This window comes from Chanodichthys erythropterus, chromosome 24 (assembly GCF_024489055.1).
Source record: "Chanodichthys erythropterus isolate Z2021 chromosome 24, ASM2448905v1, whole genome shotgun sequence".
Classification (NCBI taxonomy): Eukaryota; Metazoa; Chordata; class Actinopteri; order Cypriniformes; family Xenocyprididae; genus Chanodichthys; species Chanodichthys erythropterus.
The window spans coordinates 25,288,248-25,314,384 of NC_090244.1; the positions used below are offsets into that span (position 1 = coordinate 25,288,248).

At 42.0% G+C, this 26,137-nt stretch overlaps 1 protein-coding gene across 5 annotated transcripts in view; it reads left to right on the forward strand.

Annotated features, from left to right (window-relative positions):
• Positions 1-26,137, forward strand: part of lrrk2 (leucine-rich repeat kinase 2) — a 55,858-nt gene that overhangs the window by 19,300 nt on the left and 10,421 nt on the right. For 3 of the 5 annotated variants that reach the window (XM_067380361.1, XM_067380358.1, XM_067380363.1), the window contains exons 19-42: positions 79-337; positions 2,676-2,861; positions 3,145-3,248; positions 3,334-3,400; positions 3,491-3,699; positions 5,398-5,648; positions 5,788-5,936; positions 13,773-13,866; positions 14,368-14,554; positions 14,676-14,857; positions 15,685-15,908; positions 15,998-16,125; positions 18,241-18,459; positions 19,869-20,070; positions 20,472-20,560; positions 20,646-20,833; positions 20,920-21,074; positions 21,281-21,430; positions 23,333-23,524; positions 23,609-23,755; positions 23,853-23,965; positions 24,098-24,288; positions 24,406-24,566; positions 24,660-24,830. In XM_067380361.1, coding sequence (XP_067236462.1) covers positions 79-337; positions 2,676-2,861; positions 3,145-3,248; positions 3,334-3,400; positions 3,491-3,699; positions 5,398-5,648; positions 5,788-5,936; positions 13,773-13,866; positions 14,368-14,554; positions 14,676-14,857; positions 15,685-15,908; positions 15,998-16,125; positions 18,241-18,459; positions 19,869-20,070; positions 20,472-20,560; positions 20,646-20,833; positions 20,920-21,074; positions 21,281-21,430; positions 23,333-23,524; positions 23,609-23,755; positions 23,853-23,965; positions 24,098-24,288; positions 24,406-24,566; positions 24,660-24,830 — 4,018 coding nt within the window. The remainder of the gene's footprint in view (positions 1-78; positions 338-2,675; positions 2,862-3,144; positions 3,249-3,333; positions 3,401-3,490; positions 3,700-5,397; positions 5,649-5,787; positions 5,937-13,772; positions 13,867-14,367; positions 14,555-14,675; positions 14,858-15,684; positions 15,909-15,997; positions 16,126-18,240; positions 18,460-19,868; positions 20,071-20,471; positions 20,561-20,645; positions 20,834-20,919; positions 21,075-21,280; positions 21,431-23,332; positions 23,525-23,608; positions 23,756-23,852; positions 23,966-24,097; positions 24,289-24,405; positions 24,567-24,659; positions 24,831-26,137) is intronic. The other 2 variants (XM_067380362.1, XM_067380359.1) reach the window with 1 other exon arrangement.

The window sequence follows — 26,137 nt, forward strand, 5'->3', positions numbered from 1 at the left end:
GCACTGCAGCATTCATTTCACTACCTTTATTCAAGAAAGCTTCCTAGTAATGAAGAACATGTTACTGTGTTTGTGCAGGTTTGTGATCGGGGGGCTCCTCTGGCCTTGCTGGAGCTGCTAGTTTCTGCAGGTGTTCATGAGCAGCAGTTACGTGGAGCTCTGACCGTGTGTGTCAGGAGGGGTGAAGACCATGCAGTCACCCTCCTACTCGGCCGTCTGGGCCTGGACCACACCAACAACGCCCTGTGCCTTGGGAGTTTCCGCCTTGGACAAATGAAGGCAACATGGCTCAGCGCGCTGCTCTCTGAGTGCAGGACTCCGACCAGCAACAAGAACAGTGAGTCTGTTCACATGATCTGGCAATGCGTAATGTTGTTTGAAGTTTGGTATGTATTTGACATACATATTCTGGGGGGGGTTAAACATTGGTCCAACTTTGCATAGTGGAAACTATTGTAATCAGTAGGTGCAAAATAGGATGATCATCTCTATCTCTTGATGAACCTCCTCTATCACTTCTTTCTGCAAGAAGAAGAGGACTTGTTCACTAATGTGCGGAGCACTACACTGAAGCAAGGATTGCATCAAAATTGGATGGTACCTGGCAGAAGTTCCCACAAAGCCAAGTGAACAGAAAGTTTAATTCTAAACTTATAATTGTGGCACTTCAACCTGAGTCTCTCGTCAATGGCAACATCGCCTGATATTGTACTATTGGTACAGGTCCTGATCTGTTACAAGGATTAGTTTACTTTAAAATAATAATTACCCCATAATTTACTCACCCTCAAGCCATCCTAGGTGTATATGACTATCTTCTTTCAGACAAATACAATCGGATTATTTTAATACATATTTAACATTATAGAGTAAAATAACCAACTTCTGCCAGACCGCCTTCCCTATTCAACTTATGAAAAAAGCGTAACTGATGACATTCATAAGCGTTCTGTGAGAGGTGTTACACTTTCTTCGTAAGTTGAATACGGAAGGTGGTCTGGTGGAAGCTAGGTATTTTACTTTATAACGTGTTAAATATGGATATTTTTCTTACAAAAACGCATCGCTTTGCTTCAGAAGGCCTTTATTAACCCCCCGGAGTCGTGTGGAGTATGTTTATGGAGGTTGGATGTGCTTTTTTTGAACTTCAAACAGGTGGTTTCTGTGCACTGCCATTATAAAACTTTGGAGCATCTGGGTGATTATTAATATAACTCCGAATGTATTTGTCTGAAAGAAGAAAGTCATACACTGTAAAATTCAATAAGTTCAGAATACTCAAAACTTTTGAGGAAACTTATTACCTTGAAACAATTAAGTTATTTTTTTTAAGTTAGTAGAACTTTATTTTTTTGTGACAAGTGGGGCGGGACTCAGAGCCATGGAAGTGGAGCAAGGCCAGTGCCTCGCCCCACTCAAGTACATATAGTTAATTTACATAAACATCACATTCAGATCTTGGTTAAATGTTAGTTAGCAAAAAACACATGCTATTATAACTATCAAAGAGACTGTCAATATATACTTGCATGTATGTAATCAAACAACATACAGTATATGTGGTCTTAAAAGTTTTGCAGCCCCTCCTTAACCTAACCACACGGTCTACTCTTCACCAGAATGGTAACCCTACAAAACTAACATAATAGAACCCCCTGTCAATCCCAACATTATTACACTAACATTAACACAACATTAAACACTAACTTATGTCTCCCTATGTTAATCTTATGCAAAAACACACAAAATAACACTTAATTTCAACATTTATACAGTCTGATGCAAAGCATGCTGGGAATTAGAAATCTGCTGCACCTCAACTCAATCATATTAAGTTCACCTTGCTACAATGAACTTTTGAGTTCACACAACTTTTTTTCTGTTAAGTACAATAAACTTTTATTACTATTTGAGTGAAACAAACTAATTTCATTTAATTAATTTCACTGTTCAATTTTACAGTGCACTTGTCACCATGACCAACTCTTCTAAATTAGAATAACAAAACATTAATCACTACTAAATCTCCCCTAATCTTGCACAAAAAACATTATATAACACTTGATTTTAGCATTTACTTTTCCTTTCGAGTGCCATGGGCAAAGCATGGGCAAAGCATAGTTTACTTGAAATATGTCAGTGCTGTGAACTCAAAAGTAAAAGAAAGTTTTAAATACTCATAACAGTTCATTTAACTGAACTAATTTGTTTAATTTAAGTTTGTCCTACTCAAACGAATTAAGTATTTTGAGCGTTAGGGTTTACAGTGTATACACCTAGGATGGCTTGTAATTTTTTAAGTAAACTTAAGTGACCTTTATTTCATTAATTTTACATTATCCACAAATACGTATTTTTTTAATGTATACTTTCAAGATTTGAGGGTACACTACAAGTGCACATTCAATAAAATTAATCACGCTTTTATTAATTTTTTAATTAATAATGGAACACCAGTTTTTACATAATTCACAGAAAGTGGCTGTTCAAGGAATGCAATAAAATTTGCCAATTTGAAATTTGCCAGTTGAAATCATTTGTCACTTGACTTGACTTCTGGAGAATCAGTTTGTCATCACTTTATATTTTAAGTATGTGGGAAATTTAATTCTACAATTCAATTCTTCTTTAATTCAATTTCTGTTGTTGGCAATCTGTTCCTTGTGTCTCTTAAGGTAAAGGTCAGCGTTTGGCCAGACAGATCTTGTCACTCCAGAGGAGGAAAGGGTTTTTGAGAGTTGAGAGTAGATTACAGAGTGATGTCAGCACATCAGGATATTTTACGGATGAGGAAAGTGATGACTCGCACATTTCCTTAGATGAAAGTTTGGTGTTCGTGTTTGATGACTTGGAGAGTGACGGTAAGATGATTCTCATGGAAACACACAAGTTATTTCATTGAATGTGGGTCATTTTTTTGCATTGCCTTTTCAACCTCATGATATGCTGAGAAGGTTTGGATGTATTAATAATTATTTAATTATTCAGAATCAAAATTGAGAACTTAATTATTGCAATGAAGTTGATTAATCAGTCTGCATATACTGTTATTAATTTAATAATATTAAATGACTCACAGCAAGAAAATCACACTCCCAATATTATAATATTATTTATCTGAAAGAATAAATGTGCTATTGGTAGGGAGTGACGGACCTCCTCATGGATTATTACTTTTCAACGATTCACCAGAAGTGGGCAGGAAACCTGCTTGGAGACACAGTCGACGTAGACGTGCCAATTCAGAGGTACCACATCAAACGGATGCACTTTTTGTGGGCTGTAGGCTTGGATTTTAACAATGAGGGTCTCTGACTTAATGTCTTTGTACAGGGAAGCCATCGTGAGACGGATGCAAGCATCCCTCTGCATAAGCGGTTTAACTCTCACAACACCAAAGGTACATACTGTCTAACAAGCTATCAGACCTGTGAAAAAATCCTAAACATTTCACCTAATCAATGCGTCTTCTATTGTGTGAACTCTACAGGGCAGGGTTTCATTGAAAGCTTGACTCCTGGTGCTCTTCCTTTGGCCACAGACAAAGACCCCATCCGTCTGCTCGACCTATCAGGGAATGAGCTGAGCAATCTGTCCTGTTTGATGGATGTGAGCTCTCTCAAGCGACAGATTGAAAACCTTCTTCGGCTTGATTTGAGCAGCAACAGTCTATCAGAGTTTCCCAGTGTTCTCTGTCAGGTGTGTGGAAACCCATTCTGTAATTTTTTACAATGGATTCACAATGTTTCAGTGAACATTTTAGTTACTATCGATTGTAGTATTATATACTGAATCAGAACATAAATTAAATGACATTAAGTTCCCTTGTGAAAAAAGTACACATTAGCATACTTTTAAAAAGAGTACTTATTATGGAAATTATATTTTTTAAAATAATGTACGTAAGAGCAAACTGAATGTAATGTTTTTCGACACTTGCAGTTATATAAAATGTTTCAGTAAAATTAATAGTAATAATAATAATAATACATTTTATTTATGGGCACCTTATGTGACATTCAAGGACACCTTACAAGCAAATAAAACACATAAAACTATTTACATGCAAAAAAAAAAAAAAAAAAAAGTAATGTTACTGATGTGATAGTAAGCTATCCGAGTAATCTTGTTAATGTGTGCTTCAAAAGACAGAGTACTGTCAAGGATAACCCCCAAGATGGTTGTGGAACCATCAATGCACAGAGAAACCACTGGACTTAGACATATTATTTTTTGTACCTACAAGAAGTATCTCTGTCTTACCACTGTTAAGCTTAAAGGGATAGTTCACCCAAAAATGAAAATTTGATGTTTATCTGCTTATCCTCAGGGCATCCAAGATGTAGGTGACTTTGTTTCTTCAGTAGAACACAAATGATGATTTTTAACTCTAACCTGTGTAATGCATGTCAATGGGAATTCCATCTATAAGAGACAAAAAAAAAACATGCACAAACAAATCCAAATTAAACCCTGCGGCTCTTGACACATTGATGTCCTAAGACACGAAACGATCGGTTTGTGCGAGAAACCGAACAGTATTTATATAATTTTTTACCTCTAATACACCACTATGTCCAACTGCCTTGAGCATCCAGTTGGTGAGGTCTGAAAATGCGTTCCGATGCCGGAAGTGATCTCTCGCGTGTATATGTCAATGAGTGCGAGCAATCACTTCTGGCATCAGAGTGCATTCAGACCTCACACAGATTAAAACGTAATGATTTAAAATGTATTTTACAGTAAAGCTGTCAGAAGTGGCTGTAGTAATTAGCGCAGAAAGATGGGGTTTCAAATAAACAGTCTTAACAAATCCACAAAGGGAACACGTAGAAGAACACCAGGAATAATATAATACACAACCACGTGAGCTGAAACGACATGGAACAATAAACTGAGGAAACTAAGGGCTTAAGGGCCCTTAAGGGCTTTGCACAGGGAGAAATAAGGTAACTAAATGAACAACAGGTGACTCAGCAACTAAGGGAACTAAGTAGCAAACAGAACTCTGGCAAAGCAGAACAGGAAACAGAATGAAAATGAAACACAGAAAAACTAAACAGACCAGAACATAATCCTGACAAAAGCTTTTAATTTGACTTTGCACTTTTTAAAAGTGTACTTAAGTTTGTTCCGAAACATAGTCATGAAAGTGCAATCTAACAGATACAGGTACAGTTTTTATAAACATATATATATACTTTTAAGATTTGAAGTACAATAAAGTGCACATTCAATACAAATAAGTGTATTTCTTTTTCACAAGGAGTTATTAACTGTAACTACAGTAATTACATTTTCTACTAGCATAACAGTGGCTCATTGTAATAATTATAATTTTATAAATTGCATAATAACAAGAATATATATAAAAAAAGTATTGTTTTTTTCCCTTAGAGTTTAAGAAGTCTAACCCGTCTAGATCTCCAAGGTAACCAATTGCAGTCACTTCCAGGAGAACTCCTGTGTTTACCTGCACTGAGCGCGCTCAATGTGTCACGCAACTGCATTGGTCCACTTCTGCTGCTGGACCCAAATGTGCACAGTCTGACCTTACGCCAACTCAACCTCTCCTTCAACCAGATCACCGTCTTCCCCTTCCAGCTGGGTCAGGCCATGGACAAACTAGAGGAGCTCTCGTTGGAGGGGTATATTATATGATAATAGTTTTTCTAGAGGGCTGGGGTGATTTCTTTAATTTGTATATGGGATATACATAAGTGAAAAAAAGATTGTATGCACAAATCAACAGAAAATCTTATTTTATTTATTTTTTATTTTTTTCAGCAATCAGATATCAGAACTGTCTCTCCCTCTATGTCTAGCTGAATTAAAAGTTTTAGATGTCAGTAAGAATCAGGTTAAAGTGGTTTCAGACAACTTCCTCACTGAATGTCTCAAGATGGAAACTTTCATCGCTTCAGCTAACCAAATCAGTAAGTCTGCCCAACTCTTTAAACCAAACATAACCTTGAAACATCTTTGAAACAACATTCCTTTTTAGCTGATGTAACCTATGCTGCGTGAGCTATTGGTTAATGTTAGTCAATAGGCAAATATCTATTAATAATTGTTTTAGACCAGTGTTATATTACTATTATTTATACGTTATTATAGTATTTTTTTTTTTTTTATATTTTGAATCAGCTTAATTTTTTGTATTTTCAGTTTTCTTTTTTAATTTGTTTTATCATTTGTCATTTTTGTTAGTTATTAGTTCTATTAGTTTAGTATTTATTAGTATTAGTTTATTATATTTAATACATTTTGTTTTTAGTGATTCACTACTTCAATTTAAACTTATTTATTTCAGTTAATTGCCAAGTTAGGGGTGTTGCAATATACAGTGGCAAGAAAAAAGTATGTGAACCCCTTGCAGAATCTGTGAAAATGTGAATCATTTTAATAAAATATCAATATTGTGTTAATTAAGGCTGTGACAATATTCCGGTATTGGCGATAACCACAGTATTTAAAACGAATAGTACACATATGATAAAATGACACACAAATAATCCAGCGCCAGTACCTGGTTGACAATAGGTGTACAATAGGTGGCTGTATTGCATCTGTCACAAAGCAGTAGGCGCAGCGCCCAGCTACTACTGCCGTTCAAAATCATGTCATCCCATAAGACAGAGGCAAGTGTCTACTCACGCTTCAAAAAAGTAAGCTCGCCAGTATAGGAGTTTTTTGGATTTAGAGAAAATGACTTGTTAGACACCCCAGTATGGAGGACCCACCTCCACGTCCATCATCCTGTGTATTTTGCCTCTATACAGAGATTAATTTGCAATTATTTTGCTAGTCCTGCCCTTGTGCCACACAAGGTCCAACTGAGGATCCTTAGTACGACATGAGTCAGGGGCTCTGGAGGATGTGGAAGAGGACAGGAACAAACACAGTTAGGGACAATCAAAACAGTCCATGGGGGAGTGGAGGGAGGGAGGAGCAAGGGAGAAGTCAGGAGCAGAAGGGACCCAATGATAAACCAGAACATAGCCAGCATGATGTTCAGGGGGAGTTGCTGGAGGGAGGAGCCACGGTAGAGACTTGGGCGATGGAACCAGAAATGCAATCTTCTGTGAAGGAACCGGTCGCTGACGGAGCCAAGGAGACACAGAGCCGGGGTGACACTGCATTGGAGGGCCAAGGTGGAGATTGCTCATGAGACCGAGGACAACGGTGGAGAAAAAGCGGAGAGGGCAGAGATGTAACTGGAAGCCAGAAATGCCGTGGTGCTACCATGATGACGTCTTACCAAGCCGAAGACGGGGGGACAAGGGAGCCTTGTGGAGCTGGTAGGATGATGGCGATGGTGGAGCTGAGGGAGCTTTGAGCCAAGGTGGAGCCGATGGGTCGGAGGACAGACGTCGAGTCCGGGGCTTGGTGGCTGGAGATGGAGACGGGGGATCCTCAGAACGAGGCAAAGCTGGGGACTGGAAGACCCATGGCGGATTCATCTCACTACATGGGGCCAACTGTGGAAGAGCCAAGGGACTGACAGGAACCAGCGGAGGAAGGGCTGATGAATCAGCTGGATTTGATAGAGGAGGAGAAGAGGAAGGCTGGGTGGGCACTCTAGAAACACTTGGAACTCTTGAGACACAGGAAACTCTGGAGACACAGGAAAATCTTGGCTGGGTGGGACCACTGGAAATGGGGGATTCAAAAGGTATTACCTCCTCTAACTTATCCATTATATTTCTAGAGTCAGTCTTAGCCATTATTTACCAGCACTCAGTCCACAAACACGGCAAAATCTTCTAATGCCGATCTTCTTTGTGGTGAAATCTTCTGAAGCTGATGTAATAAAGGATGCAGAGTGAGCAGTCCAGTCTAGATCTAGAAAGTCTTAGGTGTGTTCTTCCAGTGTGAGTGGTCTTTCTGGTCAAGGCAGAGTAGCTGCACTGCTTTTAGGTCAGTGGTGATGGGGTGGAAAGAAAAAAGAAAAGGAAATAACACACCACAATAATCACTGTTTAAGGTCCATCCACTACACAAAGACGAGACAGGCCAAAGAACTGAACAAAACAGGGAGTATATACAGGGAGAATGAGGGAACTAATGAGCTAATTAATGAACATCAGGTGAACTGAGTGAAACGTCTAGGTTACTAATGTAACCCCCGTTCCCAGAAGGAGGGAACGGAGACGTTACGTCGATACTGACATAATGGGGTCTCGCTAGGGAGCCCAATCACCTCCAAGGATACAAAACAAGCCAATGGGAATTGGCCTGTGAGATTTACATGCCGGGCCCCTCCCCCGGCATCCGGGTATAAATAGGGCCGGCATACTCACCTTCATTCATATTTTTGCTGAGGAGCCGAGATAGGTATCTGGCCGCTCAGCGGTGGCACAAAGCTATGGCAAGGGAACGTAACGTCTCCGTTCCCTCCTTCTGGGAACGGGGGTTACATTAGTAACCTAGACGTTCCCATTCAGTCAGTAACGTTCAACGTTACGTTGATACTGACGTAATGGGGTCCCGTGGAAAACGCCATAGCAACTGAACCACGTTACGAGTGTTAGGGAGGCAGGTGCTGGCAGGCTGAGGTGTGCCAAGTGCAAATGCGGCCCATACTCGCAACCCTCCAGCGCCCAGAGTAAGCCCAGGAATGTCTTCCATACCGGTGGGATGGAGAGGACAGGGCGTTACCGTGGAGAAGTCGAAGCTGCTGTTCCTACCCCACGGGGGAGAGTGCTTCGGACTCAATCCCTCGTTTTCCAGCAACGACAAAAACGACAGGAAAGCGTTCCCGAGGAGGGGAAAGCATTCCCGAGGAGGGGAAAGCTACGGAGACCACACCCTGCCCGAAGGGAGGTAACGTGTGGAAGACACATATGGACTGGTCTGAGAACAGTAACGCATATGGAAGATCTCTGATGTAGGTCCTACCTTTCGGGAGGAACGACTAGCAATCAGAGACGGGGCAAAAGCGAAGCCGCCCAGGGAAAGACACGGGTTTACCGTCAGGGAAACCTTACCGTGGACAATCTCATATGGGATTACCCGAGGGGAATCACAGCATATGGGCATCTAGCCCAGTACAAGGGCAGACCAACTGGGCATACACGCAAGTACTGGACCTGACGCCTCCGCCTGACGCCTACTGGACCTGACGCCTGACGCCTCCGTCTGTCTGCCGCAGGATGCAGGAGGAACTCCACAGGGTTCGCCGTTATGGGGAACTGAACTGAGGAGCGAAAACAGTGCTCGCATTCCCTCTCCCGAGGGAAATGGCACAGCAAGCGAACACCCATGGCTAACTACGAGTAGAAAGCACACGGGTGGACACCGGTTCCACTCGGAGGTTATAATACCTCGCGAATGTGTTTGGTGTCGCCCAGCCTGCAGCTCTGCAGATGTCTGCAACAGAGGCGCCGTGCGCCAACGCCCAGGAGGAAGCAACACCCCGAGTGGAGTGAGCTCGCAACCCGAGAGGGCACGGCTCGCCTTGGGACTGGTACGCCAAGGCGACGGCATCCACTATCCAGTGGGCCAACCTCTGTTTGGAGAAAGCCTTTCCCTTCTGCTGACCTCCAAAACAGACAAAGAGCTGCTCAGAGCTTCTAAAGCTCTGCGTGCGGTCCACGTAAACGCGCAGAGCACGAACGGGACACAGCAACGCAAGGGCTGGGTTTGCCTCCTCCGGGGGCAGTGCTTGCAGGTTCACCACCTGGTCCCTGAAGGGAGTGGTGGGAACCTTGGGCACATATCCAGGCCGGGTTCTCAAGATGACTTGAGAGTAGTCCGGCCCGAATTCCAGGCACGAATCGCTGACCGAAAATGCTTGCAGGTCCCCAACCCTCTTGAAGGAGGCGAGCGCGGTCAGGAGCACTGTCTTAAGAGACAGATGTTTCAGCTCGACTGACTCAAGGGGCTCGAAGGGAGCTCCCCGAAGGCCCAAGAGGGCGATGGAGAGATCCCAGGAGGGAATGAGGCGAGGCCTAGGGGGATTCAACCTCCTGGCGCCTCTGAGGAACCTGATGATCAGGTCGTGCTTCCCTAGTGACTTGCCGTCGAGCACATCGTGATGTGCTGCGATGGCGGCCACATAGACCTTCAGGGTGGAAGGGGACAGCCTCCGTTCCAAACCCTCTTGAAGGAAGGAAAGCACAACACCGACCGGGCATTTCCGGGGGTCCTCCCTGCGGGAGGAACACCACTCAGCGAACAGACTCCACTTCAAAGCGTAAGCGCGCCTCGTCGAGGGGGCTCGGGCCGAAGTGATGGTGTCGACTACCGCGGGCGGTAGGTCACTCAAGTCTGCCGCGTCCCGTCCAGGAACCACACGTGGAGGTTCCACAGGTCGGGACGCGGGTGCCATATGGTGCCCTGCCCCTGAGAGAGGAGATCCTGCCTCAGGGGAATGCGCCAGGGATGGGCTGTCGCGAGGAGCATGAGTTCCGGGAACCAGGTCCGGTTGGGCCAGTACGGCGCAACTAGCAAGACCTGCTCCTCGTCCTCCCTGACCTTGCACAGTGTCTGTGCAAGGAGGCTCACTGGGGGAAACGCATACTTGCGTAGGCCCCGGGGCCAGCTGTGTGCCAGTGCATCCGTGCCGAGGGTCCCCTCGGTCAGCGAATAAAACAACTGGCAATGGGCGGATTCCAGAGAAGCGAACAGGTCCACCTGTGCTTCCCCGAACCGGCTCCATAACAGCTGGACCGCCTGGGGGTGGAGTCTCCATTCCCCTGGGAGCGTGAGCTGTCGTGAGAGCGCGTCGGCCGCACGATTGAGCTCGCCCGGGATGTAGGAGGCGCGCAGCGACCTGAGTCGGCGCTGACTCCACAGAAGGAGATGGCGGGCGAGTTGCGACATGCGACGGGAGCGTAGACCACCCTGGTGGTTGATATACGCCGATGTGTTGTCCGTCCGGACCAGTACATGCTTGCCCTGCAGCAGCGGTCGAAACCGGCGCAGCGCAAGGAGTACTGCCAGCAACTCGAGGCAGTTGATATGCCAATGGCGATGGGATCCCGTCCAGGACCCCGACGCCGACTGGCCACTGCATATGGCACCCCAGCCGGTGGCAGAGGCATCTGTTGTGACAACAACATGCCTGGACACTTGCACTAGGGGCACCCTGGCCCGTAGAAAAGCAATGTCCGACCACGGGCTGAATGTGTGGCGGCAACTCGGTGTGATGACCACACGGAGTGAGCCACGGTGCCATGCCCACCTCGGGACCCGGTCGTGCAGCCAGTGCTGAAGCGGTCTCATATGAAGCAATCCGAGCGGCGTGACCGCGGCTGCGGATGCCATATGCCCCAGGAGCCTCTGAAATTGTTTCAGTGGGACCGCTGTTTCCCGCGAGAACGAGTTCAGGCAGTTCAGCACCTCGTTGGTGAGACGTGCTGTCATATTGACCGAGTCCAGCTCCACACCGAGAAAAGAGATGCTCTGCACGGGGCAGAGCTTGCTCTTCTCCCGGTTGACCCGAAGCCCCAACTGGCTGAGGTGCCTGAGCACCAGGTCCCTGTGTTCGCACAACTGCTCTCGTGACTGGGCCAAAATGAGCCAGTCGTCGAGATAGTTGAGGATGCTTCCCTGAGTGGGGCAAGGGCCCCCTCTGCGACTTTGGTAAAGACGCGAGGAGACAGGGACAGCCCGAAGGGTAGGACCCTGTACTGATATGCCCGCCCCTCGAACGCAAACCGTAGGAACGGTCTGTGTCGAGGAAGGATCGAGACATGAAAGTACGCGTCCTTCAGGTCGATAGCTGCAAACCAATCCTGGGCGCGAACGCACGTGAGAATGCGTTTCACGGTAAGCATCTTGAACGGGAGCCTGTGAAGGGCCCGATTCAAGACACGCAGGTCCAGGATTGGTCGTAACCCCCCGCCTTTCTTGGGTACTATGAAGTAAGGGCTGTAAAACCCAGACTCCATCTCGGCTGCAGGGACAGGCTCTATTGCATCCTTCGCCAAGAGAACCGCAATCTCCGCCCGCAGGACAGAGGCGTTGGGCCCTGTCACCGAGGTGAACAGAACGCCGCTGAACCTGGGTGGACGCCTGGCGAACTGAATCGCGTAGCCGAGTCTGACTGTCCGAATGAGCCAACGGGACGGGTTGGGAAGGCGTAGCCACACCTCCAAGCACCGTACGAGTGGAACCATCCGGACAACAGAAGTACCCACAGGGGGGCCGCATGGAGCACTGTGGCCTGACTCGGGAGGCAGTGCGCCCCGAGGTCGAGGCTGTGAGTGGAGTCCACTCACATGGCTCCGAGTGGGCAGGGTGGCGTGGGAAGGCGGTGCGTTCCCGGGGCTCCAAGACCCTGCCCGTGGCGAAGGAAGGAACGGCTGAGAGAGAGGGAGCGAAAGCTCGCTCACCCTCAGCGCGGACCTTCTCATATGACCCAGAGGTTTTGGAAATTGCTCTTTTATTGAAAATGTGGGTACCTCGCGGCCAGCGGCGGAACAGAAGAAAACAAAACACAGGATTTTCCCCCGGGCCCTGTCCCGGGGGAGGGAGCGGTGCGGTCACCGTCTCCGTGGCAACCTCCAAAACTTCCGGGTCTCCCGTCTCAGGGCCGCTTCTTCGCCTTCTTTGAAGGCGGTTTGGCGGCCTGGGCGGGGGGCGTGGCCTTCCTGCGGGTGGCTCGAGGAGGGTGAGAGGGTTCTGACCTCACAGGAGCCTGAGCCGCAGGGGGACGCCCTCGGCGAGGAGCAGACAGAGGCACAGCCCGAGGCGGATTGGTGGCATCATCGCGCCTGGGCAGGATGTGTTTAATGGCCTCCGTCTGCTTCTGCACCGCCGAGAACTGCTGGGCAAAGTCCTTGACGGTGTCGCCGAAGAGGCCAGCCTGGGAGATGGGGGCGTCAAGAAAGCGAGCTTTGTCGACTTCCCTCATCTCAGCCAGGTCCAACCAGAGATGCCGTTCCTGGACCACCAGGGTGGACATCGTTTGACCCAGGGCACGTGCCGTGACCTTCGTCGCCCGGAGGGCGAGGTCGGTCGCGGCGCGCAGCTCTTGAAGCACTCCTGGGTCAGCACTACCCTCGTGCAGGTCCTTCAGCGCTTTCGCCTGATGGACCTGCAGAATCGCCATGGCGTGTAGGGCAGAAGCCGCCTGTCCAGCAGCTGAGTAAGCCTTGGCCGCGAGAGCGGCCATGGTCTTACCCGCCTTGGACGGGAGACGCGGACGGTTCCGCCAGGTGGCCGCCGATTGCGGGCATAAATGCACCGCAACCGCACGTTCCACCTGTGGAATGTCCACATACCCCCTGGCGGCCCCACCATCGAGGGTAGTGAGAGTGGAGGAGGCAGAGGACCGCAGTCTGGCCGTATGAGGTGCCAGCCAGGTCTTCTGGAGCTCCTCATGCACCTCTGGGAAGAAAGGCACGTCGAACGTGACTGACTGAATGGGAGCTGACACAGACTTGGACACTGAACGGAGCATAATCCTGACAAACAGAAAATTATTTTTAATACTTTTAGTTTTAGCTAATGATAACAACACTGTTTTAGGCTACTGTGTAAATAATGCAGCCTTTCTAAAATCTTAATAGTTTAAGCTGTAATTTAATGCTGGTTAACATTATTATAATATACATAGAGTTAGAGCATTACTACCAGCCGCCACAAAATGAGTGTCTACTTTTAACCATCCAATCCGTTCACATTGGATTAAATTTAATATGTCACATTACATTATGTTACACATTATGTTAAATAGTTTTCAAATGTTGTTTCATGGAAATTTAGATGGATAAAATTGTTCTGTTTATTGTTCCTGTTGTTATTGTCTTGTTTTCATACAGGTTCATTGTCACACCTTCCCTCAAAAATAACCACCATTAAATTATCACAGAACAATTTTACAAGTGTTCCTGAAATAATCATGAACTTGCCATAGTAAGTGCATTTTTCTCTCTCAAATTAACATAATAATAACACAATAAAAAATAATCAACAGCACCTGTGATATGCTTTATAAATGTTACATTTGAAAATCATTTTAACTTGCCTTTTGTAAGTTTGTAAAAGTTCTGTCTGCAATACTACGGAAATCTATGTGGCAAGGCATTCCAGCAGGATAAACATTAAATTACACGCTGTATTGACAGTGTAACCAACATTACATTACGCATTACATCACATTTTGAAACATTATGCGGTACACGCTAACGTGAGACAATTTTGTTTGCTCTAAAAGTGTCTCAACAGATTGCGCCCCGCAATTACTTGCAGAAATTCCCAACTAATCGTCACCCCTCCTACAGTCTTAATAATTGTATAATTTGCACTCTGGTTAAAGATGCTGTTAATAAAGCCTAAATTGTTTTGAACTTGGAAGGTTCTTTTTAGACTGTTTTATAACTCTCTCTTTTAACACCTGTCTCTTTTTCTGATTAGTTTACGTTCGGTGGACATGAGAAATAACAGTATTAGCGTTCTTCTGGGTCCAGCTTTCTGGGTCAGTGTAAACCTGAGAGAGCTGATGTTCAGTCATAATCACATCTCCGCACTCGACCTGAGCGGCCCCGTTTACAAGTGGGCACGACTGGAAAAACTTCATTTAAGCTCCAATAAACTCACTGAGGTATCATTCATATCACACTCTGATTCAACTGAACACTGCGGTTTTGGTCTGTCTTTGTCCCTGAAATGGTATTTTTGTTATAAAATGATAAGAAGTTAGTGTTTTGTGCTTTATGCTTTAGATCCCTCCTCAGATTGGTATGTTGGAGGACCTGACGTCTCTAGATGTCAGTCAGAATGAAGGTTTGCGCTCTTTCCCTGATGAGATGGGAAAGCTGGTTCATTTATGGGATCTACCTCTAGATGGTCTGCAGCTCCAGCTGGACCTCAAACACATCGGGAGCAAAACCAAAGACATCATCAGGTCTGCATGTCTCATTTAGACATTGTCCCTTTAAAGTTATATCCATATCTGTATTGTTTAGAATTGATGATTGCTATTTAAAAACAATTAAATTTTTTTATTTATTTTATTTTATTCATTTTTTGGCCCGTATTGGCAGATGATAATATAAGATCTAATTTTTCAAACAGTATATTGTTCTCCTGAATTTTCTTAAACCCCTGCATGTAAACCCCTGGATTTGGATTTAGTATTCAGATTTGTATAAGTGCCGTTTTATAATATTAGCTATTATATCAGTTTAAATATTGTTCTTTCTTTTTCTTTCTCTTTTTCTTTCTCTTTTTCTTTCTCTTTCTCTCTCTTTTAATCTTTTTTAATTTAAGGTTTAAAGACAACATGAAATCAAAATTGTAGTCCTTGTCTGTTCCTTGACACTAATATGCTTCTAAACTTAACTTTTTTAAATAAACTTTTAGCAGTAATACATATAGTATTTCTCTTCCGGGGAAAAGGGCAAAACATATTGATGACTTATCTTGCACAGAGGGGCGTATTAAATTTTTTGCCCAATAGAATGCTATCTAGTGTATTTATATCCCTCCCTATAATTACAAATACCATCTGCCTCTAAATAGCTGTAGGAATCATAGTTCATGATATAAACGAAAGATTACTGGCTATTTAAAAAAGGGAGGGGCCTTATAATATGGCCCGCCCCCACCCAAATGTCCTGTTTCAATTGCCTACCTTCAATTGTCCAGTTTTCAAATACCTTGTCCAGCCATTTCATGGAGTCTTTAATATTGAATAATAATGTGATTGCTGATTCGCTGTGGTTCTAACAGGTTCTTGCAGCAGCGTCTGAAGAAAGCTGTCCCTTATTACCGCATGAAGCTCATCGTGGCGGGCAGCCCGTGTAGCGGGAAAAGCTCTTTGATTCAGCAGCTGATGAGACTCAAGCGCTCTCAGTGGCGATCTGATCAGCAAACCGTTGGCGTCAGCGTCCGAAACTGGTCCATCAGGAACAAAGACAAGAGGAACATGCTGCTAAATGTTTGGGAGTTATCTGGTGAGCATCTACACAATGCTGGCAACAAATCAACAGTGGAAAAATATAATTTGGAAATTACAGGTTTTCCTCTTTCTATTATTGTGCAGGTGCTGAAGAATGCAGTGGGTTTCACCCTCACTTTATGAGCTCCAGGGCTCTCTATCTAGTGCTGTATGACCTGAAAAAAGGAACCAGTGAGATAGATGCCATAAAACCCTGGCTCTTTAACATTAAAGTAAGTTTAACATTTTACTCATTCCAGCAAGCACAGAATGCTTTTACAACACGTTTTTCAAACATTTTCATTCTAAGTCATGTTACATTAACTACATTTAGCAGATTAGAGCTGTGCAATAATATAGTTTACAGTTTATAACATAGTTTATAATATAATTTTTATGACGATACAAGAAATTAAAGGGATACTTTAACCAAAAATGAAAATTCTGTCATCATTTACTCACCCTCAAGTTTTCTTTCTTCTCCTGAACACAAAAGAAGATATTATGAAGAATATGGTTAACCATACAGTTTATGGACCCCATTGACTTCCATAGTATGGGGGAAAAAATACTATAGAAGACAATGGGGTCCATCAAATATTTGGTTATCCATATTCTTCAAAATATATTCTGTTGTGTTCAGCAGAAAAAAGAAATTCATACAGGTTTGGAACAACATGAGAGTGAGTAAATGTTAACTGAATTTTCATTTTTTGAGTGAACTATCTCTTTAAGTAGTTGGGGTATGCTGTATAGTACAGTATATAGTAGGGGTGTAACGGTGCACATATTCGTTATGGGTATTTTGGTTAGGTATGCAAGTGTACCAAACAAACACAGCGTTGTTTTAACCACTTCACGTGTGAAAATTAATTTGAAACACCTGGTTTTAAATATCTTCATTTTAATAAATAAGTATTGATTCTTAAATGCTAAGATCAATCTTTTAGTCTATGCTGTTTTCTTTTGGTGCTTCAATAAAACTTCACTAGACGTTATATAGCGTGCCTCCTGTCCAATAATTTCAATAAGCTTTGTGTTTTATTACTTTTGATCAGATTCAAAGTCTCATCTTTCAAGTTCTGTTCATTTCTTTTCAGGAAATTTAAACAATAAATTATTTTCTGATGCTCTTGATGTGGCATGAAAGATCGCTCCATAAGTGCCTCAGTTCAAGCTATAACTTTTTACTACTGGTTATAGAATGAAATAAACATGAATGAACATCACGTCTCATGTAATTGCACAATCAGTGTTTCAAATGCGGAAAGTCAATCAGCTTGTAAACAATGTCACAAAGCATTACATTTACCTCAGGCAAGTCATTCAGTGTCCACAGCTTGTTAGTTCACTAGAAAAAAGAACTTTAAAGAAGAGCATTTCGCTAATTAAATGCACAATATTAGCCTGTGTTTACTTAACCTGTTAGTGATGCCTTAATTATTTAATGTATGTTTAAATAAATCTGTCATGAAAACAATTTATGACAGCTGCTGTGTAAATGTTTATATTTCAACAACGAATTGGAGTAAAACCATAATTTTATAATTGGCTTTAGAAGTTTTGTGGCTTTTGTGCAATTTACATTTTTGCATACAATTTTGTTGATTATTATGTCTAAAAATAAATAGTGATTGAATGTAACACTTTGGGCTCTGTTGTTAATTGTAACTTTAATAGAAAACGTACTGAACTGAGGTGCGTACTGAACCGTCATTTTTGTCTACCATTACATCCCAATATATAGTGCTCTACATGTGTATAATGTATTTATGCAAATAATCTTGGACATACTTATATATCCAACTTTATATAAAGAGCTGGGCAATAGTGGAGTTACATTTTGCGATGATAAAAAAAAAAAAATCAAGCAGTTGAGGTTTGCTATGCAGTATATATGGATAAAGTTGGATATATAGTTTTGGATAAAGTTGGATATATAGAGGCGTGCAATCATATACAGTTTAATACATTTACAATTAATTTACAGTTAATATACACAATCATGCTGCCGAGATGCTATATAGTATAGTTTTTTTTTAAAAAACGTTGTATTAAGCACACCAAAAAAAAAAAAAAAAAAAAAAAAAAGATAACCAAATTAACATAAACTTTGAGAAATTACCATAAACTTTGAGAAATATTAGATCTGAGGCTGGAAGTTTGTACAACCAAAGTAAATCATTTTGGAAATGTTGTGCAAACAGTAGATTTTCCTTAAGTAGTATCAAAACGTCAATATAACGTTTTTACTATGAATATAAAACCAGACCGATCTGTGGAACATTTGGTTTAGGTTTTAAAATGACATAATTTGCATATTTTAATAAAAAAACTGTTTCTCTCAGGCCGTAGCTGGACAGTCTCCTGTGATTTTGGTTGGAACTCATGCAGATGTGTGTGAAGAGCGCCACCTACAGGAGTGTGTTCTAAAGCTGCGAGAAGAGCTGCTGTCTCAGCCCGGGTTTCCAGTAGTCAAAGACAGCCACATGCTGCGCGCCTGTGAGGAGTCCGAGTCCATTAGCAGGTTACGCAAAGCCATCTACAGAGAACTCATTGAATTTAAGGTGATTTACAAATTTAGTTTTTCATGGCACTTATTAGCAAATATTATCAATGATATTAACCAATAAAATACCATAGAGTTATCATAAAAGTAGTCAATATAAATAGTCTGCTATAGATCAAATTTTCTGAAACAATACAAGATTTTTTGTACACTCTGTACACTTTTATGACTGTTTCTTAATATACATTCTTATAAAGTATATTATGTCTGTAATAAGTACAAAACGAAAATTATTTGCCTTGTTAACCCCGCAACTTCACTAGCAACTCGATCTATGTGACTATTACTTGATCTGATCAGGTGTGAAGAAAAGTCTAGCTGCGCCCTTCCAAACAAACTCTCTCCAGAATTTTTTTTTTTTGTTGTTGTTTTCCATTAAGACTCATGTATACTTTCCCACTCCTCTACTGAAAGACTTCCTGTTCCCATCTCTCCTTTATGTATAATCAGTATATTAATTTAGCTTTGTTTTAACCCAATATACAACTTTATACAAATTATACTATTAATTTACACAAACATATATGCAAACATTCTGAGATGATAAAAAAAAAAAAACATCTGGGCCTGTTGACTTATTTACTTTCAACCCTGTTATAGCAATGTTCAGTTCTTCAACAGTTACTTAAGAAACTGATTACAGTTTCTTATTGTTTCATGCAAAAACTGTAGGTAGATTCAAAGATTCAATGATTTTCATTCCTTGAGAATCTTCATCTATTTTGTTCTAGAAGTACAGTATAATTTCTTGTAAAATATCAATTTTTTTAAGAATTTCATCCAAGCCATAGTACGTAGTTTTTGCATGTTTAAATCATCAATTTCACAATTGAAAATATTAGACAATAGTGATCATAGATGGCAAATTGCTCTTGTCCAGCTTATACGACCCAGTAGATCCTGATATTGTTCCATCACAAATGGCCTTCTTGGTCTGTTATCCTTGCTTCTAACTCTGTCTGAATTTTTTAAAACTTAATATGCTTTCAGTTTTTTTGTGATATTTTCAAACCCACGATTCTTTCCTCTGCTTCTTCCGGTTGGTCACTGGTGTTTTGGATATGCTCCCTAATTTATTTTAGCTGATCTCAATGGTCTCTACTCAAGTCATGCAATTTTCGGAGAATCATATCCAAGCTAACTATCTCCTCAGATTTGCCGGCGCCTCGCCACTCCAGCGCTGTATCATCTGGGAAGACATTTAATGTTGACTTTGTGTTTGACCCCGCATTTCTCCTCACTCTAATTGTAATTGCTTATTTTGTTTTTGCATATTATGTACTTGAGCCCCATCTTCATTGTTGACAATAATAGTATCTTTCTGATCTTTCAAGCAGCCATCACTTCGGTGATGTCACCGGAACCACATTGCATTTATTTAATGAATTGTGTCTGTACTTTTGGCAGATCCAGGGTCAGCCAGTAATGGGGCAGCTGATTCCAGACTGTTATGTGGAGCTGGAGAGAAGAGTTCTGCAGGAGAGTTTGTGTGTGCCCGCTGACTTCCCAGTCCTCTGGCATAGCAGACTACTGGAGATAATTCAGGAAACACAGCTGCAGCTAGAGGAGGGAGAGTTACCACACGCTATCCACTTCCTCAGCGAGGCTGGTTAGAGTTGTTTCACTCCTGAAACTCTGTCTGATATCTTCCTGTTGCTATTTATGTCCAGTATATGGGTGTTTCCAGAGCCGGTGCCACAGGGGGGCTTGAGGGACATTCCCCTCTTAAACTGACTATTCTTCCCCCTCAGCCAAGATGAATGTGAAAAAGGATTTTTGAATTTTGAATGAATTGAACACTTTGAATACACAATTAGAGTTACGCTGTTGCTGTCACTGGATACATCAAGGCAGATTAGTTTACACTACAAATTTGATGTGTGTTTCATCTTCCAAATGTGGCTTGAGCAATCTGATCACAAATTGTTTTGGACCTGGTTTACATCTTTATTATTAAAATGTGATCACTTGCAGGAGTAAATAGGCTCTCTTGTCTGTATTTGTCTCCAGGTGTCCTGCTGCACTTTGATGATCCAGTGCTTCAGCTAAAGGATTTGTACTTTATCGACCCACAGTGGCTTTGTAACGTCATCTCACAGGTTATACACTCACAGTCTTACATCTCTTTTTGACAAATTCCCACTTTCACAGCAGTAACGTCTTATCTGTTGTGTTGATTAACAGACGCTGACACTGAGGAGCTTTGGTCAATGGGACAGCACTAGAGGAGTGGTGCAGCGCTCCGCTGTAGAGAAGTTTCTTGACAAAAATCACTGTTTTCCCAAGAATCATCTGACTCAGTACTTCAAACTATTGGAGAAGTTTCAAATAGCCCTGCCCTTCGGAGATGACCAGTTACTTATACCTAGCAGGTACCTGTAGCAATAGGACCCTTTTTGTATCACATTTATAAAAAGTGTTGTATGGTTGTAATTTTTTGTGTTTGATATGTGCCCAGCCTGTCAGATCACAGGCCGGAGATTGAGCTCCCTCATTGTGAAAATTCAGAGGTGATTATTCGGCTTTATGAGATGCCGTACTTCCCCATGGGATACTGGTCCAGACAGATCAGCCGTCTTTTGGAAGTGTCTGCTTTCCTGCTCTATGGCATAGGTAACACAACACAAACTCTAAAAGTCAGCATAAAGGATTCCTGTAACTGGTCAAACATTGTGCTAGGCAGTCATAGGTTTGATTCCCAAGGTACACACATACTAATATAATGTATAATAAAATGAATGCACTGTAAGTTGATTGGGATTAAACTGTCTGCCAAATGAATAGGATGTAAGTTGGTTAATTGTGTGTGTGTTATTCAGCAGAGAAAGCGTTAAGACCAAACCGGATCTACTGGAGGAAGGGCATCTATCTGAGCTGGTCTGCTGAAGCTTACTGTCTAGTGGAGGCCTTGCCTGTAGAAGAGAGCTCTGCTAGCTTCATCAAGATCACCGTCCCCTGCTCTCGCAAAGGTAAGAGACGTGGTTGTTGGATATGATGGAAGTGATGTGATGATGATATAGTAGTGATTATGATGGTTTTGTGATAATGTGGTGATGGTGATGATAGTGATGCATTTGACTTGGTGATAGTAATGATTGTAGTGGTGATGAAGATAGTGATGGTGATATGATGCAATCATGTTAGTGATGATGGTTATGATTTTGATAGAAGTAAGTGATAATTATATGATGATGTGATGTAATTAATATAGTGATGATGTCATGGGGTGGTGAATTGATGGTGATGATTTACTGATTGTGGGATACTGATGGATGTGATGTTGATAATGCTATATTGGTATTAATAATGGTATATTATAAAGATGGTGATGATGAAATCATGATGTCATGGCAGCAAAGGTGGAAGCAAATCACATGTTCAAGTCACAAATAAGTTCTTACCAACAAATCTCAAGTCAATTCTCAAGTCTCGCACAAACCAAGCAAGTCAGTGGCTTAAAGGTGCCCTAGAATTAAAAATTGAATATACCTTGGCATAGTTAAATAACGAGAGTTCAGTACATGGAAATGACATACAGTGAGTCTCAAACTCCATTGTTTTCTCCTTCTTATATAAATATCATTTGTTTAAAAGACCTCCGAAGAACAGGCGAATCTCAACATAACACAGACTGTTACGTAACAGTCGGGATCATTAATATGTACGCCCCCAATATTTGCATATGCCAGCTCATGTTCAAGCATTAGACAAGGGCAGGACGTCTGGATCTGTGCACAGCTGAATCATCAGACTAGGTAAGCAAGCAAGGACAACAGCGAAAAATGGCAGATGGAGCAATAATAACTGACATGATTCATGATTACTTGATATTTTTAGTGATATTTGTAAATTGTCTTTCTAAATGTTTTGTTAGCATGTTGCTAATGTAGTGTTAAATGTGGTTAAAGTTACCATCGTTTCTTACTGTATTCACGGAGACAAGACTGTCGTTATTTTCATTTTTTAAACACGTGCAGTCGGTATAATTCATAAACACAACTTCATTCTTTATAAATCTCTCCAACAGTGTGTAATGTTAGCTTTAGCCATGGAGCACTATTGAACTCATTCAGAATCAAATGTAGACATCCAAATAAATACCATACTTACGCGATTAGACATGACGAACACTTTGTAAAGATCCATTTTGAGGGTTATATTAGCTGTGTGAACTTTTTTTATGCTGTTAAAGGCAAGCGCAAGCTCTGTGGTCAGGGAGCGTGAGCATTTAAAGGGGCCACAGCCTAAATCGGCTCATAGTTAATGATGCCCCAAAATAGGCAGTTAAAAAAATTAATAAAAAAAACATCTATGGGGTATTTTGAGCTGAAACTTCACAGACACATTCAGGGGACACCTTAGACTTATATTACATCTTTTAGATGTTCTACGGCACTTTTAATTTTGAAATATATATTTTCAATGATTTATCACCTACAGGGCAGTGACAGAAATTAATGTTCTCATTAAGAGCCAATATTTGAATTGAATCGAATTCCAGGGGATTTCTTTCCTATCCTTTTTTAAGTGAATTTAAAAGTTCTAAAATATTGGCTTTGCAAATTGATTCTCAAGTCGAGTCAAGTCATTTTCTTCATTTAGTCAAGCAAGTCCTTAAATTTGCGACTTGACTCAAGTCATGTTACTGACTCCCCCACCTCTGCATGGGGGTGATGATAATGGTGTGTGATGTGATGGGCATGGTGATAGTGATACTGTACATTTGATAGGATGATTGTGGTTATTATTACATATGATGATTTTATAGTGGTGATAGTTGTAATGGTGATGATAATGATGTGTTGATGATGATAAGGTGATGATGGTGTTGATGATGATGACAACAATTATGACGTCTCTGTCCTATGTAGGTCGTGTGTTGTTTGGGCAGGTGGTGGATCACATTGACTCTCTGCTGGAGGAATGGTATCCAGGCCTCCTCGCCACAGATGTCCACGGCACCGGGGAGACACTGCTTAAGAAATGGGCTCTGTACAGCTTTAGCGATGGACAAAACTGCCAGAAAATGCTGCTGGAAGATCTACTCTCTAACATCAATGCAGGTTTCTGAAACAGAAATATTTTATTGATAACCTGCTGTATAAAAATAGTGCAAAATGCTACCTGACTGGTTTCTTGTCTCTAAGATGGTTTGCTGGTGAACCCAGAGGACCCCAGCTGTACTCTGCCCATCTCTCAGATCTCTCCGGACCTGGTACTGAGCGACCAGCCATCCAGCACCATACTGGATCCAGAGCAGCTGGAGATGGAGCTCTCTAAAGAGTATCTGTTGGGTTAGTACATGAATGAACCATATAGCCAGAGACAGAAAAAGAAACTTCTGTAGGACTTCTGTAGGAAGTCGGAACTAACAGTCTTTTTTTACTGAAGGGGATGGAGGTTTCGGGTCAGTATATAAAGCTGTATATAAGAACGAAGAAGTTGCTGTGAAGATTTTTAACAAACATGCATCTTCGCTTTATGTTCATCGGCTGGTACGACAGGTGAGTTATGTGATTTGAAAAAGAAACCAAGCAAGTCTTAACTTATTCCTGGTTGGGACATTAGCAAGCTGTGTCCTAGTACCAGCATCAGTACATTGTTGGTGTATTTTCTTGAAAATGATTTGTCTCCAGGAACTGGCAGTACTTGGACGACTGTGTCACCCCAGTCTTGTGGGGCTTTTGGCCGCTGGTTGTAACCCGCACATTCTTGTGATGGAACTCGCCCCATGTGGCTCTCTGGACTCACTGTTTGAGCGTGAAAATGGCAGTCTCAGCTGGAAACTACAGCACAGGATAGCACTGCATGTGGCAGATGGTCTCAGGTGGGTACACTAGCTAGACAACATGCAAAAATGTAGTCACCTTTAAAGAAATGTTCAGGGTTCAATACAAGTTTAAACTTTAGGACAGCATCTCTGCCACATTTTGTATTCAAACAGATATCTGCACTCTTCTATGATTATCTACCGAGATCTGAAACCACACAACGTTTTGTTGTTTAACCTGAAGACGGACGCTGAGTTCATCGCAAAAATTACAGACTACGGCATAGCACAGTACTGCTGCAGTATGGGCGTCCGCAGCTCAGAAGGGACACCAGGTCCCTTTTACATATCCTCTATGAAACAGTAATTAAAAAAACTTAGGATGTTTACTTTTATATATTCTAATCTTGTGTCTTAAAAACATACAGGTTTTAGAGCCCCGGAGGTCGCCCGAGGGAATGTCATCTATAATGTCCAGGCAGATGTGTTTTCATTTGGTTTGCTCCTGTATGACCTTTTGACCTATGGCGAGCGGATATCTGATGGGATGAAGTTTCCCAGTGAGTTTGATGAGGTGGCTGTGCAAGGAAAACTACCAGGTAGCATTCTGAGTTCTTTTGTTTATTTTGACGTTTGTATATACACTACAAAGGGTTGGTTGAAAATATTAATCTCTCGATTTTAATCAATTTCTAATTTTGATGAACCATTATCAATTCTTAAATCCCAAGAATCAATCTTTTAGTCTGTACTGTTTTCACTGGATGTGTGAACAAAACTTCACTAAACATTATTTGTAGTGTGCCTCCATCCGATAAATCACAATAAGCTTTTAAGCTGTTACTTTTGATATGAAACAAAGTCTCAGCTTTCAAATTCTGTCAATTTTAAGTAAATTCAAACAATAAATTTGGTTTTGAGAGTGTAAGGTGACTCTTTGTTTGCGGGGATCCAGCCAAGGAGTTTCACCTTGACAGTAAAGTACAATCCAGGAAGATTGTTGACTGAGTAAGAATTATATAAATTGGATGGAGTTTGTCATCTGACCCATCTGAAGTTTTTGTGAGATATCATTCACTTTTCACTTGTAGAGCCCTTTGTGGCCCTTTGTGACCCCAGCCCCCGGGATAACGGATGGAAATTAGCCTTCGGCTACAATCCGGTGTGTTTACATTCATGCATCATGTCTGTCCATTAACACACACTGTCCCTATCAAATCAAATCAAATCAAATAGAGCCTCTTACAGTATTATCAACACAAGGACGACACAAGTGTAATATAAGGAATTTTATTCACAAAAAGAGTAACTAACTACTAAATGAATGCTATGAAAGGATAAATAAGTAAAGTGCAATAGATTGATAAAAGTATTAAGAGTGGAATGTTATTGTGGCAGTTACATGTTAGGTGAAGACACGCAAAGGAAATATGCGTTGAAGGTGAATGTTCTTTTCCTGAAAATGGCGGGAACACACTTGGTTGTTGCTGCTGTTTCCGAATTCCCCAAATTTCCCTTCTTGCCGAACTTCCTCGTTTCTCTTTTTAGAGCTTCAGAGTCTTTTTACAACAACTTTCTGTCTGTCTCAAACAGTACCTATTAATCCTTCCTGAGCAGGAGCGAATTGCAAATTAGCACCTTTCTGACAGCGTTCTGATTGGCTTTTGTTGTGTGAGGTGGACACAGTATAGCCCCTCTTCCGGTGTGAGGGTTATTATTAGCTTAGTTTAAAATTCACCATTAGAACAGTGTCTTTAAGGATTTTCCTACACACAATTCACTTTTCAGTCCAAATCCAGATTAATCTAAGCATTGGGCTGAACACATAGCGTCAAAACATAATTGTGTAATGTTGAATTTTCACCCATGCATTCATGTATACCTTAATAGGCAAGTTTGTATACCT